Source organism: Ranitomeya imitator, chromosome 2 (genome assembly GCF_032444005.1).
Source record: "Ranitomeya imitator isolate aRanImi1 chromosome 2, aRanImi1.pri, whole genome shotgun sequence".
In the NCBI taxonomy this organism is placed as follows: domain Eukaryota; kingdom Metazoa; phylum Chordata; class Amphibia; order Anura; family Dendrobatidae; genus Ranitomeya; species Ranitomeya imitator.
In genome coordinates this window covers 123975730-123987864 of record NC_091283.1, presented here as the reverse complement: position 1 = coordinate 123987864, position 12135 = coordinate 123975730, and the positions used below count along the sequence as shown (strand labels likewise).

The 12135-nt window shown below is 47.4% G+C and overlaps 1 protein-coding gene across 1 annotated transcript in view; it reads left to right on the top strand.

Annotated features, from left to right (window-relative positions):
* The window catches only part of CUL4B (cullin 4B), an 84317-nt gene that overhangs the window by 37041 nt on the left and 35141 nt on the right, over window positions 1-12135 (top strand). Inside the window, exons 8-13 of the mRNA XM_069747195.1 lie at window positions 653-742; window positions 1375-1457; window positions 8410-8477; window positions 9544-9662; window positions 9744-9936; window positions 11106-11210. Coding sequence (XP_069603296.1) covers window positions 653-742; window positions 1375-1457; window positions 8410-8477; window positions 9544-9662; window positions 9744-9936; window positions 11106-11210 — 658 coding nt within the window. The remainder of the gene's footprint in view (window positions 1-652; window positions 743-1374; window positions 1458-8409; window positions 8478-9543; window positions 9663-9743; window positions 9937-11105; window positions 11211-12135) is intronic.

Genomic DNA, 12135 nt, shown 5'->3' with positions numbered 1-12135 from the left:
AGATCTCGGCGGACTCACTGTGCGTGCGCCCTCCATTTTTTTTCCAGGAAGATGACACGGAGGTGGGGTCCAGTTCTCTCTTCTCTGATATGCTAGATCATATCAGAGGAGAGAGAAATTAATTTTAAATCAGTCTTTTTTTTTTTTTTTGTGATCCCCGTTATTCTGTGAATAGCGGCAATCAAATGACAGCGGACCGTAAAAACAGACCATGATCATGTTCTTAAGGGTTTCTGCTACCCCCGGCCCCCGAGACCCCAGAGGTTTTACAATGCTTGGGGGCGCTGTACCCTTATTTGTCGGTGCCGTTAAAAAAGGCGCTGAGGAATAAATACCCTTCCGCTGTTAAAAGGTTTATCGGCGGTCGTTAAGGGGTTATTTGGAATGTCCAGTTTGCTGTATGCGCATAATCAGAGTTTCTTTGTCGGTACAGAAGTGCCGAGGAGACAAACCTGTTTTCTGGCGTGATATGAAATTAAGCAGGGAGTGTACTGTGGGGATCCTAACACTGTGAAATATAGATACTGTTGAGTCCGCTCCATTTCGGACTTCTGTGTGTACATCTAATATTCTTTGTGATTTCAGCTTACACATATTCCCACTTCATTAGCTACTGTGCGTTTCTATATGACTTTTTGTCTTTATTATGTAGATTTATCAAGATTCATTTGAGCACAGATTCTTAGAAGAAACAAATCGACTGTATGCTGCTGAAGGCCAGAGGCTCATGCAGGAAAGAGAGGTGAGTTTTATCGGTCACCATCAAAATATTAATCTTTCCCATTAATGAAGAGCAGGCTTTAGATCATTACTAAGTGGTTTAGAAGTCAACGTACGCCTTCCTGCCTTTAGGGGAAAAATATAAAAAAAAAAAAGTTAAATGGGTTTTCTAATTTAAAGAGCTGGGACTCCACCGATAAGATATTGATCACCAATGCTAAAGATATACCAAAAATATGCTTAAAGTGCTTCCTCCTTAAGAAAACTGGACCCCCAAATGTTTTTATACCGGACCTCAATGCACGGACTTGCTCGGGCTTTCCTGACCCAGGTTTGACGGCCTAGAAATACATGATGATGTTATGCTCTGGTCAAGAGAGCAGTCGGCCAGTCCGTGCATGGAGGTCCAATCTCATGATCGATTTGCACGGACGTCTGTGCTCTAAAGAATACTTTAGGTTTATGGTCTATCTTTAGCATTTTTTGATCAATATGATCTCCGTGGAGGACCATCTCCTCCACCTCCAGTCGAGTGTTCAGAGGCAGTGGTGATTGTAAGTCTTCTGTTTAAGTTTACCTGCATGCTTATAGTTTACCTGATCTGCTTTTCTTGATGAATTGTTTCCTTTTAGCAATGTTCTTTGTATGGTACAGGTCCCAGAATATCTCCATCATGTAAACAAGCGCTTGGAAGAAGAAGCCGATCGAGTTATCACATACTTGGATCAAAGCACACAGTATGTGTTGTCTTACATCATTTTAGCTTTAAATATATCACTTGTGTAACTTGGATGAATGAGAGCTCTCTGTGAGTAAGGTTCGTGGGGAATGTACCAAAAGTTTCAGTGCAGTCCATTCTCTTATCCCACAATGGACATGTCTTTGTTTATTTTATTTTCCCATTCCCTTATCAAACAGCTTCCATGACTATGGACTGTTTATAGAGGGTAACTGCAATCTCACCTGGATGTTGGGCTTTTCATCCAGTTTTCTCCTATGCCTCATTGGGGGACACAGGACCATGGGTGTTATGCTGCTGCCACTAGGAGGACACTAAGTTAACACACAAAGAATAGCTCCTCCCCTGCAGTATACATCTTCCTGCTGGCTCTAAGTGAACCAGTTATTGCTTAGTGTCCGTAGGAGGCACTTGGGTCTGCTTTCAGACCCCACCATTTTTTATTTTTAGTCTTTTACTTACTCTGTTGCCTCATTGGGGGACACAGGACCATGGCATTGAGGGCCTTTCATCACTTACTGGCAGCCTCTCACATCAGAATACAGTCGGACAATGCCATGGCTGTGGCATATGTGAATCACCAAGTGGGGACCCGCAGTACCCAGGCGATGCGAGAAGTGTCACATATCCTCCACTGGGCAGAGGACACAGGGTCGGTTCTCTCGGCGGTCCACATTCCAGGTGTGGACAACTGGGAAGCAGACTTCCTCAGCTGACAAGGAATAGACTCAGGAGAGTGGTCTCTCCATCCCGAAATTTTTCGCCAGATTTGCCATCGCTGGGGGACCCCGGATGTGGACCTAATGGCATCCCACTTCAATGCCAAGGTCTCCAACTTCATGGCCAGAACACACGATCCGCGGTCGCTCGGAGCAGACACTCTGGTTCAGGACTGGACCCAGTTCCAGCTTCTGTACATTTTTCCACCTCTCCCCCTGATATCCAGGGTGGTGAGGAAGATTCACATATGCCACAGCCATGGCATTGTCCGACTGTATTCTGATGTGAGAGGCTGCCAGTAAGTGATGAAAGGCCCTCAATGCCATGGTCCTGTGTCCCCCAATTAGAGGCTAAGAGAAAGAGATTTTACGGTGAGTACACAAAAATCTCCTTAATTATATTTTTTCCCTTAACGGAACGAATGGGGGCGACGGATCCTTTCTAGGTTCCGATATCCCCCGAACCATCAACAGGCAAGTACGTGGAGCGTTCCTCCCAAATCCTTTCCTGCAACGTTGCATTCCAGCCCTGAGCTCTCCTTAAGGGCGACGGTTCCTTCGCTTTCCGATCTCCCCCCTCCATAGCAGGCGACCACATGGAGTAGCCCTCCATCTACCTCTCCTGGAGCCAGGTGCATAGCCGGACATAATATGTATGGCGTCCGTGCAGCCCCCCACTGCATTACCACTGATATAGCGGATGACGCAAGGCGGCAGAAGCTCTCCACCCCCTCCCTGACTATGGTGACGGTGGATTGAGCACCGGCCCACCGCATCTAAAGTGAGTACACTGCGGTCCCCGGGGTATGGAAGGTCCGCACCTCTAACAGGGCATAAAGCCCGGGTCCGTGGGTGGTCCACAGCGCTGCATTTCAATAAAGGAGGCTGAGGGATGGCTCTAATAGCGGTCGCGACACCACAGGCCGCAACCGCAAGTTTTAAACTTTAGCCCCCGGCTTCTTCCCTTCATACAGGCTGGAGTTTTTGGCACGCCCACCGGCTTATTACTGCCGCCCATCTTTCCTGGCGCTTCTCATTCCCTGAGAAGCGCTCACAGATCTCGGCGGCCATCTTGGGACACCCACAAGGCTGATGCTGCAGCGCTGTTCCAGCTTTTCCAATCACAGCCTTCAGGACCATACACTGCGGACCTCCCCTGGGGACTCAAGACACAGGACCTGGGTAAGCTACAGAAACATAGCTTAAGCGTTCTCCTCAAGGCTACTATGTCTCTATCAAGGCCTCACAAAAAGTCTGGGTAAACCCACACTCTGTTCTTCGCTGCATGTACCTCTTGTAAGGTCTCATTGCCCCGGGGTCACAATACTGCATTGTGCACAGCTTGTGAACCGGCGACTGTTCAGGACCCACCTTTTACTGATACCGAACTCAGTAAGCCTAGTCCCCCTGAGTGGGCTACCTCCCTTACCCGGTCTATGGCATCCCTGCCAAAAGCGTTAGACTCGTTCCGAGACCCTCCCTCCAACCAGGGCATTCTTACGGACCCCTCGTACTCTAGGGGTCGTACCTTGCTAAGGCCGGGAAAAGGACTCCTGCCATATCCCCAGACCATCACCGGGATTTGCGTTGAGAGCACCGTTTCTCGTTCCCCTTCCATTGGGGCTAGTGGAGAACCTGTTTCAGAGGACGATTCTGACACGTCCCTAGATCAGGAATTTCATCATGATCAGGAGACTCTCGACTCTGAGTCAGTCAATAAGACTTTAAAACTTGAGGAGGAACCTGTATCTAAAACGGATCATGCCGTGTCCTTTAAGAGGACCAAACAAGCGCATAGAGTGTTCGCCACCCATCCCGAATTTAAGGAAATCGTTGAATCTCACAGGATCCGTCCAGATAAACGATTCAAAGGGCAGAAGCCCATGGAATGCCCAGGATCTAAGAAAGGATTGGTCGCAATCTCCCCCGGTAGATTCTCAGGTATCACGCCTGGCTACTAAATCTGTCTTATCCTCTTTGGAGAGCGCCTTGATTAAAAACCCAGCCGATCGACAATATGGCGCTTTCAGCCTTTGAAGCCTCAGCAGCCGCACTCTTCCCATCCTTTGCCACTACGTGGGTGGCTAAGGCTATGACCCACTGGGCTGAGGCCTTGTCTGCAGCGGTGCTGGATACCAATCTTCCCCCCCCAAACACCCCCCCCACCCCACTCCCCCGAGATAGCAGGCCTCGCTACACAGCCAGAGCTGGAGATTTTGTAGTGACCGTGTTCCTGGATGCTGCTAACTTCTTTGCAAGCAGCAGCAAACACCATCACCATCCGGAGGTCCTTATGGCTCAGGGACTGGTGCGCGGATTCTGCTTCCAAAAAGTAATTGACTTCTTTTCCATATCAGAGCGGTCGCCTTTTTGGCGAAAAGCTCGACCAATTAATTTCCGACACCACTCGAGGGAAGAGTAAATTTCTTCCACAACAGAGACCTTTTCGGCCCTTTCGGAACCACCAGCAGGCTCGGTCCCGATTTTTTTTTTTTTTTTTTTTTTTAATATTTCTTCCCCGCTTTAGCTCATGTCGGTCCTCTACTTCCACATCTTCCGGACCTGGCTGGGCACAACGTAGGGATAGAGGTCCTCAGACCTCTTGCAAGCCTTCCCCTTCATAGAGAGGCAGGCCTAGGCAGTCAGGATCCAGGGGGTCCAGACCGGGCAGGTTTCCCACACAATGACTCCCTGCGGTATCCGGACGACACCCTCAAAGTAAGCGGTCGCCTGCTTTCCTTCAGCGACGCGTGACTCTCTGTCGTTCACGAAGAATGGGTCTGCGACCTCGTGTCCTCCGGATTCTAGATAGAATTCTCCTCTCTTCCACCAAATCATTTTTTCCTGTCTTCTCCTTCCAGAACAAAGGCATTAGAGTTTTTCCAAGCTCTAAGCTTTCTGAGAAAACAGAGTTATTATTCCGGTCCCTCAAAGCGAAAAGTTTCAAGGTTTTTATTCAAACCTCTTCATTGTTCCAAAGATGGACGGTACAGTACGGCCCATACTGGATCTAAAACTGCTGAACAAGTTCGTCAGGGCGCGACGGTCCCGGATGGTATCGCCTCGTTCTGTCATCGCCTCCTTGGAGAATGGCGAGTTCCTGGCGTCTATAGACATCCAGGACGCGTACCTCCACATTCCTATTTTACCTTCTCACCAAAGGTTTCTTCGCGTTGTAGTTCAGGAAGATCACTTTCAATTTGTTGCTCTGCCCTTCGGCCTCGCCACCGCTCCCAGGGTATTCATTGTGATGGCAGCTGCCGTGGCCATCCTTCATACCCGAGGAGGAGTGGTGATGCTACCATATCTAGACGATATCCTCATCAAGGGCCCCTCTTGCCGCACCTGCTAGGAGGGCGTGGACATTACAATAGATACTTTCTCACCTGGGTTGGAAGATAAACTTCAAAAAATCTTCCCCAGTACCGGCTCAGCGAATTTCCTTTCTAGGAATGATACTGGACTCGTCCCAGGGGTTGGTACTTCTTCCCCCGGAAAAGATCTAACAGCGGGAAGCTCAGAAGCTCTCCCAACCTCACACTCACTCTCTGCGTTTCAGTATGAGAGTCCTCAGCAGGATGGTAGCAACTATGGAGGCTGTCCCATTCGCTCAATTACACCTCCGCCCCTTACAACATGCCCTCCTGGCTGTGTAGGACAGGAACCCGTTCTCTCTCGATCGTCGTTTCCTCCTTCACCAGCGAGTCAGACAGTCTCTCAGGTGGTGGACGTTAGTCTTCCCTGAATCAAGGGAAGTCCTTCCTCCCAGTATATTGGCTAGTTGTGACAACAGATGCCAGTCTTCTGGGCTGGGGAGCAGTGTTACACCATCACACTGCTCAGGGCCGCTGGTCTCTTCAGGAAGCACACCTGCCCATAAACATCCTGGAAATACGGGCAATCAGGTTGGCGCTTCTCCAATTTCATCCCTTCCTGGTTGGTTGTCCCATCAGGATTCAGTCCGACAATGCCACGGCAGTGGCATACATCAACTGGCAGGGGGGAACACGCAGCAAGGCAGCCATGACCGAGGTAGGCCACATTCTCCGTTGGGCCGAGGAAAACCGCTCAATGGTATCAGCGGTTCACATCCCGGGAGTGGAAAATTGGGAGGCGGATTTCCTCAGCCTTAAAGGTCTCGACTCCGGGGAATGGTCTCTCCATGCGCAGATCTTCCACCAGATCTGCTGTCGTTGGGGAACCCCGGATGTGGATCTGATGGCCTCACAGCTAAATTCCAAGGTTCCCGATTTCATAGCTCGGTCCCACTATCCGGCAGCTATCGGGGCAGACACACTCGTTCACTCGTGGCATCAGTTCCGGCTTCCGTACATATTTTCCTCCGCTTCCCTTACTGCCGAGAGTCATCAAGAAGATCAGAGCGGAGGGGATACGAGTAATCCTGATTGCTCCAGACTGGCCGCGCTGGGCCTGGTACGCCAAACTAGTTCAACCTGTCACCGATGTCCCCTGGCGGTTACCGAATCGCGCAGACCTGTTGTCCCAGGACCCCATTTACCACCGGAACTCTGAGGCCCTGTGTTTGACGGCATGGCCGTTGGGTTCTGGGTGCTAACACAGGCAGTCTTCTCTCAGGGAGTCATTTCTACTTTGATCAGCGCTAGAAAGCCTATGTCCATGCGTATTTTTCATCGCATTTGGAAGACAACCTTCTCATGGTGCAAGGATCGGGGACGCTCTCCTCTTGAATCTTCCATTCCTTCCATCCTCAGATTCCTTCAATCGTGTTTGGACTTAGGTCTCGCCCTTAGTTCTCTCAAGGGGCAGATTTCATCCTTGGCAATTCTGCGTTGAAACAGGACTGACAACAGATTACAGGTAAAGACGTTCATTCAGGGAGTCTCCCATGTGGTGCCGCCCTATAAGATGCCATTTGAACCATGGGACCTTAATTTGGTCCTCGGACTCTTGCAGGAGGCCCCTTTTGAACCTCTGCAGGGAGTTTCCCTGTCCTTTCTGTCATGGAAAGTTGCCTTTCTGGTTACGGTCACGTCCATCCAACAAGTGTCAGAGCTGGCGGATTTGTCTTGCCAAGTTCCTTTCCTCATTTTTCATCAAGATAAGGTGGTTTTGAGAACATCCCCGTCTTTTCTACCGAAAGTTGTCTCATCTTTCCACCTCAATGAGGAGATTGTCTTGCCTTCACTTTGCCCAGCACCAGTACAAGGCACTTCACACACTGGATTTAGTGAGAGCTCTTAGGAGATACGTCTCGAGGACTGCATCTTTCCGCAAGTCGGATGCCCTGTTTGTGCTCCCGGAAGGGCCAAGGAAAGGTCTAGCCGCTTCCAAGGCTACGACAGCCAAGTGGATTCGTTCAGCTATCCAGGAGTCGTACCGAGTTAGCGGTCACCCTGTCCCAGCAGGGATTAAGGCTCATTCTACTCGATCAGTGGGTGTGTCTTGGGCCATCAGGCACCGGCAGCACAAGTCTGCAGAGATGAGACTTGGTCCAGCCTGCATACGTTTACCAAACATTACCATGTCCATTCTCAGGCCTCAGCAAATGCGTCTGTCGGCAGACTAATTTTGCAAGCGTCAGTACCGCATCTGTAACATGTTGGTATAAGGAGCAATTCCAGTTGGTTGTTCCCCACCCAGGGACTGCTTTAGGACGTCCCATGGTCCTGTGTCCCCCAATGAGGCGTAGGAGAAATAGGGATTTTTGTGTACTCACCGTAAAATCCTTTTCTCCAAGCCAATCATTGGGGGACACAGCACCCGCCCTGTTAGCCTATTGGCATTGGTTTTCTGTGTTGACTTGGTTTTGATATAGTTCATCCTTGTTAAGCTCCTACTACTTTGTTACCGAACTGGTTCACTTAGAGCCAGCAGGAGGGTGTATACTGCAGGGGAGGAGTTATTCTTTATGTGTTAACTTAGTGTCCTCCTAGTGGCAGCAGCATAACACCAATGGTCCTGTGTCCTTCAATGATTGGCTCGGAGAAAAGGATTTTACGGTGAGCACACAAAAATCCTATTTCTGCTATTGTAATATGCTGCAGGTTTTCTATCCTTAAATCTAGAAAGAAAAATCTGTGAACATACCATTAAACTAGCCACATAAATGGACAGATACTAAATTTAATTAGATTTAAAGAAAAAAAAACACTACAAATCTCATAGGTGGAAGTTTCTGCGTTTAATGGTGTTAATACTGCATTTTTACATGAACCCATTGTGATCTTCATTTTTTTTTTTTTTCCATAGGAAACCTTTAATTGCCACAGTTGAAAAGCAACTTCTTGGTGAACACTTAACAACGACTCTTCAGAAAGGTACCCTTTTATGTTTGCTGCTTTCTTGAATTGTTTCATGTTCTCTTTATCCCTTGGCACAAGTGCATGAATGTTGCAGCCATAAATTGTCATAGTTTGCTATACATTCCTACTTTAGGCCGGAGTCACACTCCATGTATATAAAATTGGTCCGAGTTTCCCTGCCGAGTCGCAGGTGTGTTCTCCGTATGGTCATCCATATGTGATCCGTTTGCAATTTGATGATGTGATTTCCTTGCATCTGTATCCGTGTGACATCCATATGGCTTCAGATTTCTCACTGCTTTTCCACAATGAATTTAATGGTTCAATGTGCTGAAACGAGGAAAATGTGTGTGCATTTCCTGACTGGTGGTCCGTGTGGTGTCCGATGTTTTCTCTCACCCATAGACTTGCATTGGTGAGTTTTGTCCGATATACGCGTGAAATCGCAGCATGCTGCGATTTCACTCGCACGTAGAACACGCCCGAGAAAAAAAACGGTGATGTGAGCTTCCCCATACGTTATCACTGGTCAAATGCTATACAATGTTTTCTCGCAAAGCACTCGTCCATATTCTACTCTAAAGGGGTTATCCACTACTCTGACAATCTCTTTTCAATGACAATATTCGCCCATGTAAAATAAAAACAGCTGGTTTCGCCACTGGTCCAGTGACGCTGGTCTTGCAGATGACGACATTGTGTCATGTGACCTCTGCAGCCAATCAATCAGCTAATCACTCTTATCCTGTGGATGTAAGTGACATTTGAAGGGAGTCGGAGAGCAGCAACTGCCCTCACTTTTACCGTATGTCAATTTTATCCCTACGATGAGAGAGTGAAGAAGCCCTTTAGTGGCCACAGTTTGGGCTGCAAGGCTCACGTGTCATAAGGTCACAAGAGACCAAGCACCAATCTCACTGCAACAGTAACAGAGGCAACTACAGGGCTTGTTCGGGTAGTGCATGACCCCTTTTTTATGTTTGTTTTTTTTTTGGGGGGGGGGGGGGTTGGGGGGTTTTGTCCAACGCAATGTTGACACTACTCTTATGCTTGTGTTTTTAAAAAAAAAAAAATTAAAAAGGTTTGAATCACCTCCTGGATGAAAACAGAATCCAGGACCTCTCCTTGCTTTATCAGTTATTCAGTAGAGTCCGAGGGGGAGTGCAGGTTCTTCTGCAGCACTGGATTGAGTACATCAAGGTAGTTGATTGTGGAAAATATCTATAGGGGTCATGTAGAAATGTATAGGCGCTGATGGTTTATTGCTGACTTTATTTTTAGGCTTTTGGAAGTACCATTGTCATTAATCCAGAAAAAGATAAAACCATGGTACAGGAACTGCTGGACTTCAAAGACAAAGTTGACCACGTGATTGATGTGTGCTTTATGAAGAATGAGAAGTTTGTCAATGCCATGAAAGAAGCATTTGAAACTTTTATCAACAAGAGACCAAACAAGCCCGCTGAACTTATTGGTACGTAAGAATTTTCTTACCTAAAAAATGGTTATCCCCTCCTTTACTTTCCCTTATTGGCTGTAAAATACTTCAGCATGTGGTTGCTAATTAGTGTGTGACTATTTAGTTACTGAATATTTCTGTGCTTTGATTGTTAATGTCTCTGAAACGGAGAGGCAAAAAAAGTTTTATTCCAATTTGAAGCCACTATTCCATTGTGTGTCCAGGTCAACGTGAAGAATGTAAAATGGTCCTGTTTAATAGTGCCCTTAAAGAGCCCCCTGTACCTTTTCTGCGAAGTTTAATGTTGTTCTATGCCTTTCTGCTTCGCTTCCTGTCCCTTGGCTCCATTGTTGGTCATCACTTCTCTTCAGATACCTCTGCTCCCTTCATACTATATTTCCTACTATTCCTTGTGCTAGGCTGCAAGCCAGCAGTGAGCACAGACCTGTAACTCTGCCTACATCCCTCCCACTCTTCCTGCAGAGTCGCACACTGGCCCAGCACAATTTCATGTATACTCTAGGACACTGCATGGAATAGAAGTAACACCAGCACTGGTAAAGATTATCCCCTACTCTGATGGATGGGATAGATGGTTAAAGAGTAAGAAATGGAAAAAATTGATGGATGGGATGAATCAATTGGATGCAGAGAGATATGAATATGCTTATAATTGGATGGAATCCAGCATAGTGTATATATAGTACCTATAGTATACATACAGATCCTGGGGGGGGTGTCTGGGTCTACAGGTGGGCGCCTCATCTGCAATAGCAAGCGCTAGACAGCCCTGAGCTCTGCTGAAGGTAATCCTGCCCCATGTCAGTTTCCAGAGCCTAGATAGGGAATCTGACATGACAACGCAGGAAAGCAGGATATTCTCAGCCAGAGGTCCTGGGACCAGAAGAGCCGCTCAGGTTATAGAAGGATTAGGCCAAGAAAGATTTATTGAAGAGCTTTCTATATGGCAGTTAGTTCACATTAAAGGGTGAATTGTAAAGTGGCCAATCCATTTAATGGCGGATTATGATGCTGTGTGTTTGTTACATACATTATATTCTTCGTAACATTAATTGCAGTAAAGCTGTAAATACATTTTCTGATGCATTGGTTGAAAATGCCACATTGCACCGACGTATGGTTACAACAGAGCAAATCAAACTGAATTTCTCTTACCATTTCAGCAAAATATGTGGATTCAAAGCTGCGAACTGGAAACAAAGAAGCCACTGATGAGGAGCTGGAGAAAATGCTGGATAAGATCATGATCATATTTAGGTTTATATATGGTACGTGGTGTTCTTTAATGCACAACTATAATTAACCCTGTAAGGCTCCAGGTTTTTTTTTTTTTAACCCCTTTCTGCCATTAGACGTACTATTGCGTCCATGTGGGGTGGGCTTTACTTCCCAAGGACGCAATAGTACGTCATATGCGATCGGCAGCGCTCACGGGGGGAGCGCCGCCGATCGCGGCCGGGTGTCAGCTGTTTATCGCAGCTGACATCCGGCACTATGTGCCAGGAGCGGTCACGGACCGCCCCCGGCACATTAACCCCCGGCACACCGCGATCAAAGATGATCGCGATGTGCCGGCGGTACAGGGAAGCACCGCGCAGGGAGGGGGCTCCCTGCGGGCTTCCCTGAGCCCCCCGCAGCAACGCGATGTGATCGCGTTGCTGCGAGGGTCTCACCTCCCTCCCTGCTCACTCCAGCCCCGGATCCAAGATGGCCGCGGATCCGGGTCCTGCAGGGAGGGAGGTGGCTTCACAGAGCCTGCTCAGAGCAGGCACTGTGAAGCAGCCTGCACTCCTATCAGATCAGTGATCTGACAGAGTGCTGTGCACACTGTCAGATCACCGATCTGTGATGTCCCCCCTGGGACAAAGTAAAAAAGTAAAAAAAAAAAAATTTCAAATGTGTAAAAAAAAATAAAAAAAAATATTCCAAAATAATGAAAAAAAAAATAAAAATATTATTCCCATAAATACATTTCTTTATCTAAATAAAAAAAACAAAACAATAAAAGTACACATATTTAGTATCGCCGCGTCCGTAACGGCCCGACCTATAAAACTGGCCCACTAGTGAACCCCTTCAGTAAACACCGTAAGAAAAAAAAAAAAAAACGAGGCAAAAAACAACGCTTTATTATCATACCGCCGAACAAAAAGTGGAATAACACGCGATCAAAAAGACAGATATAAATAACCA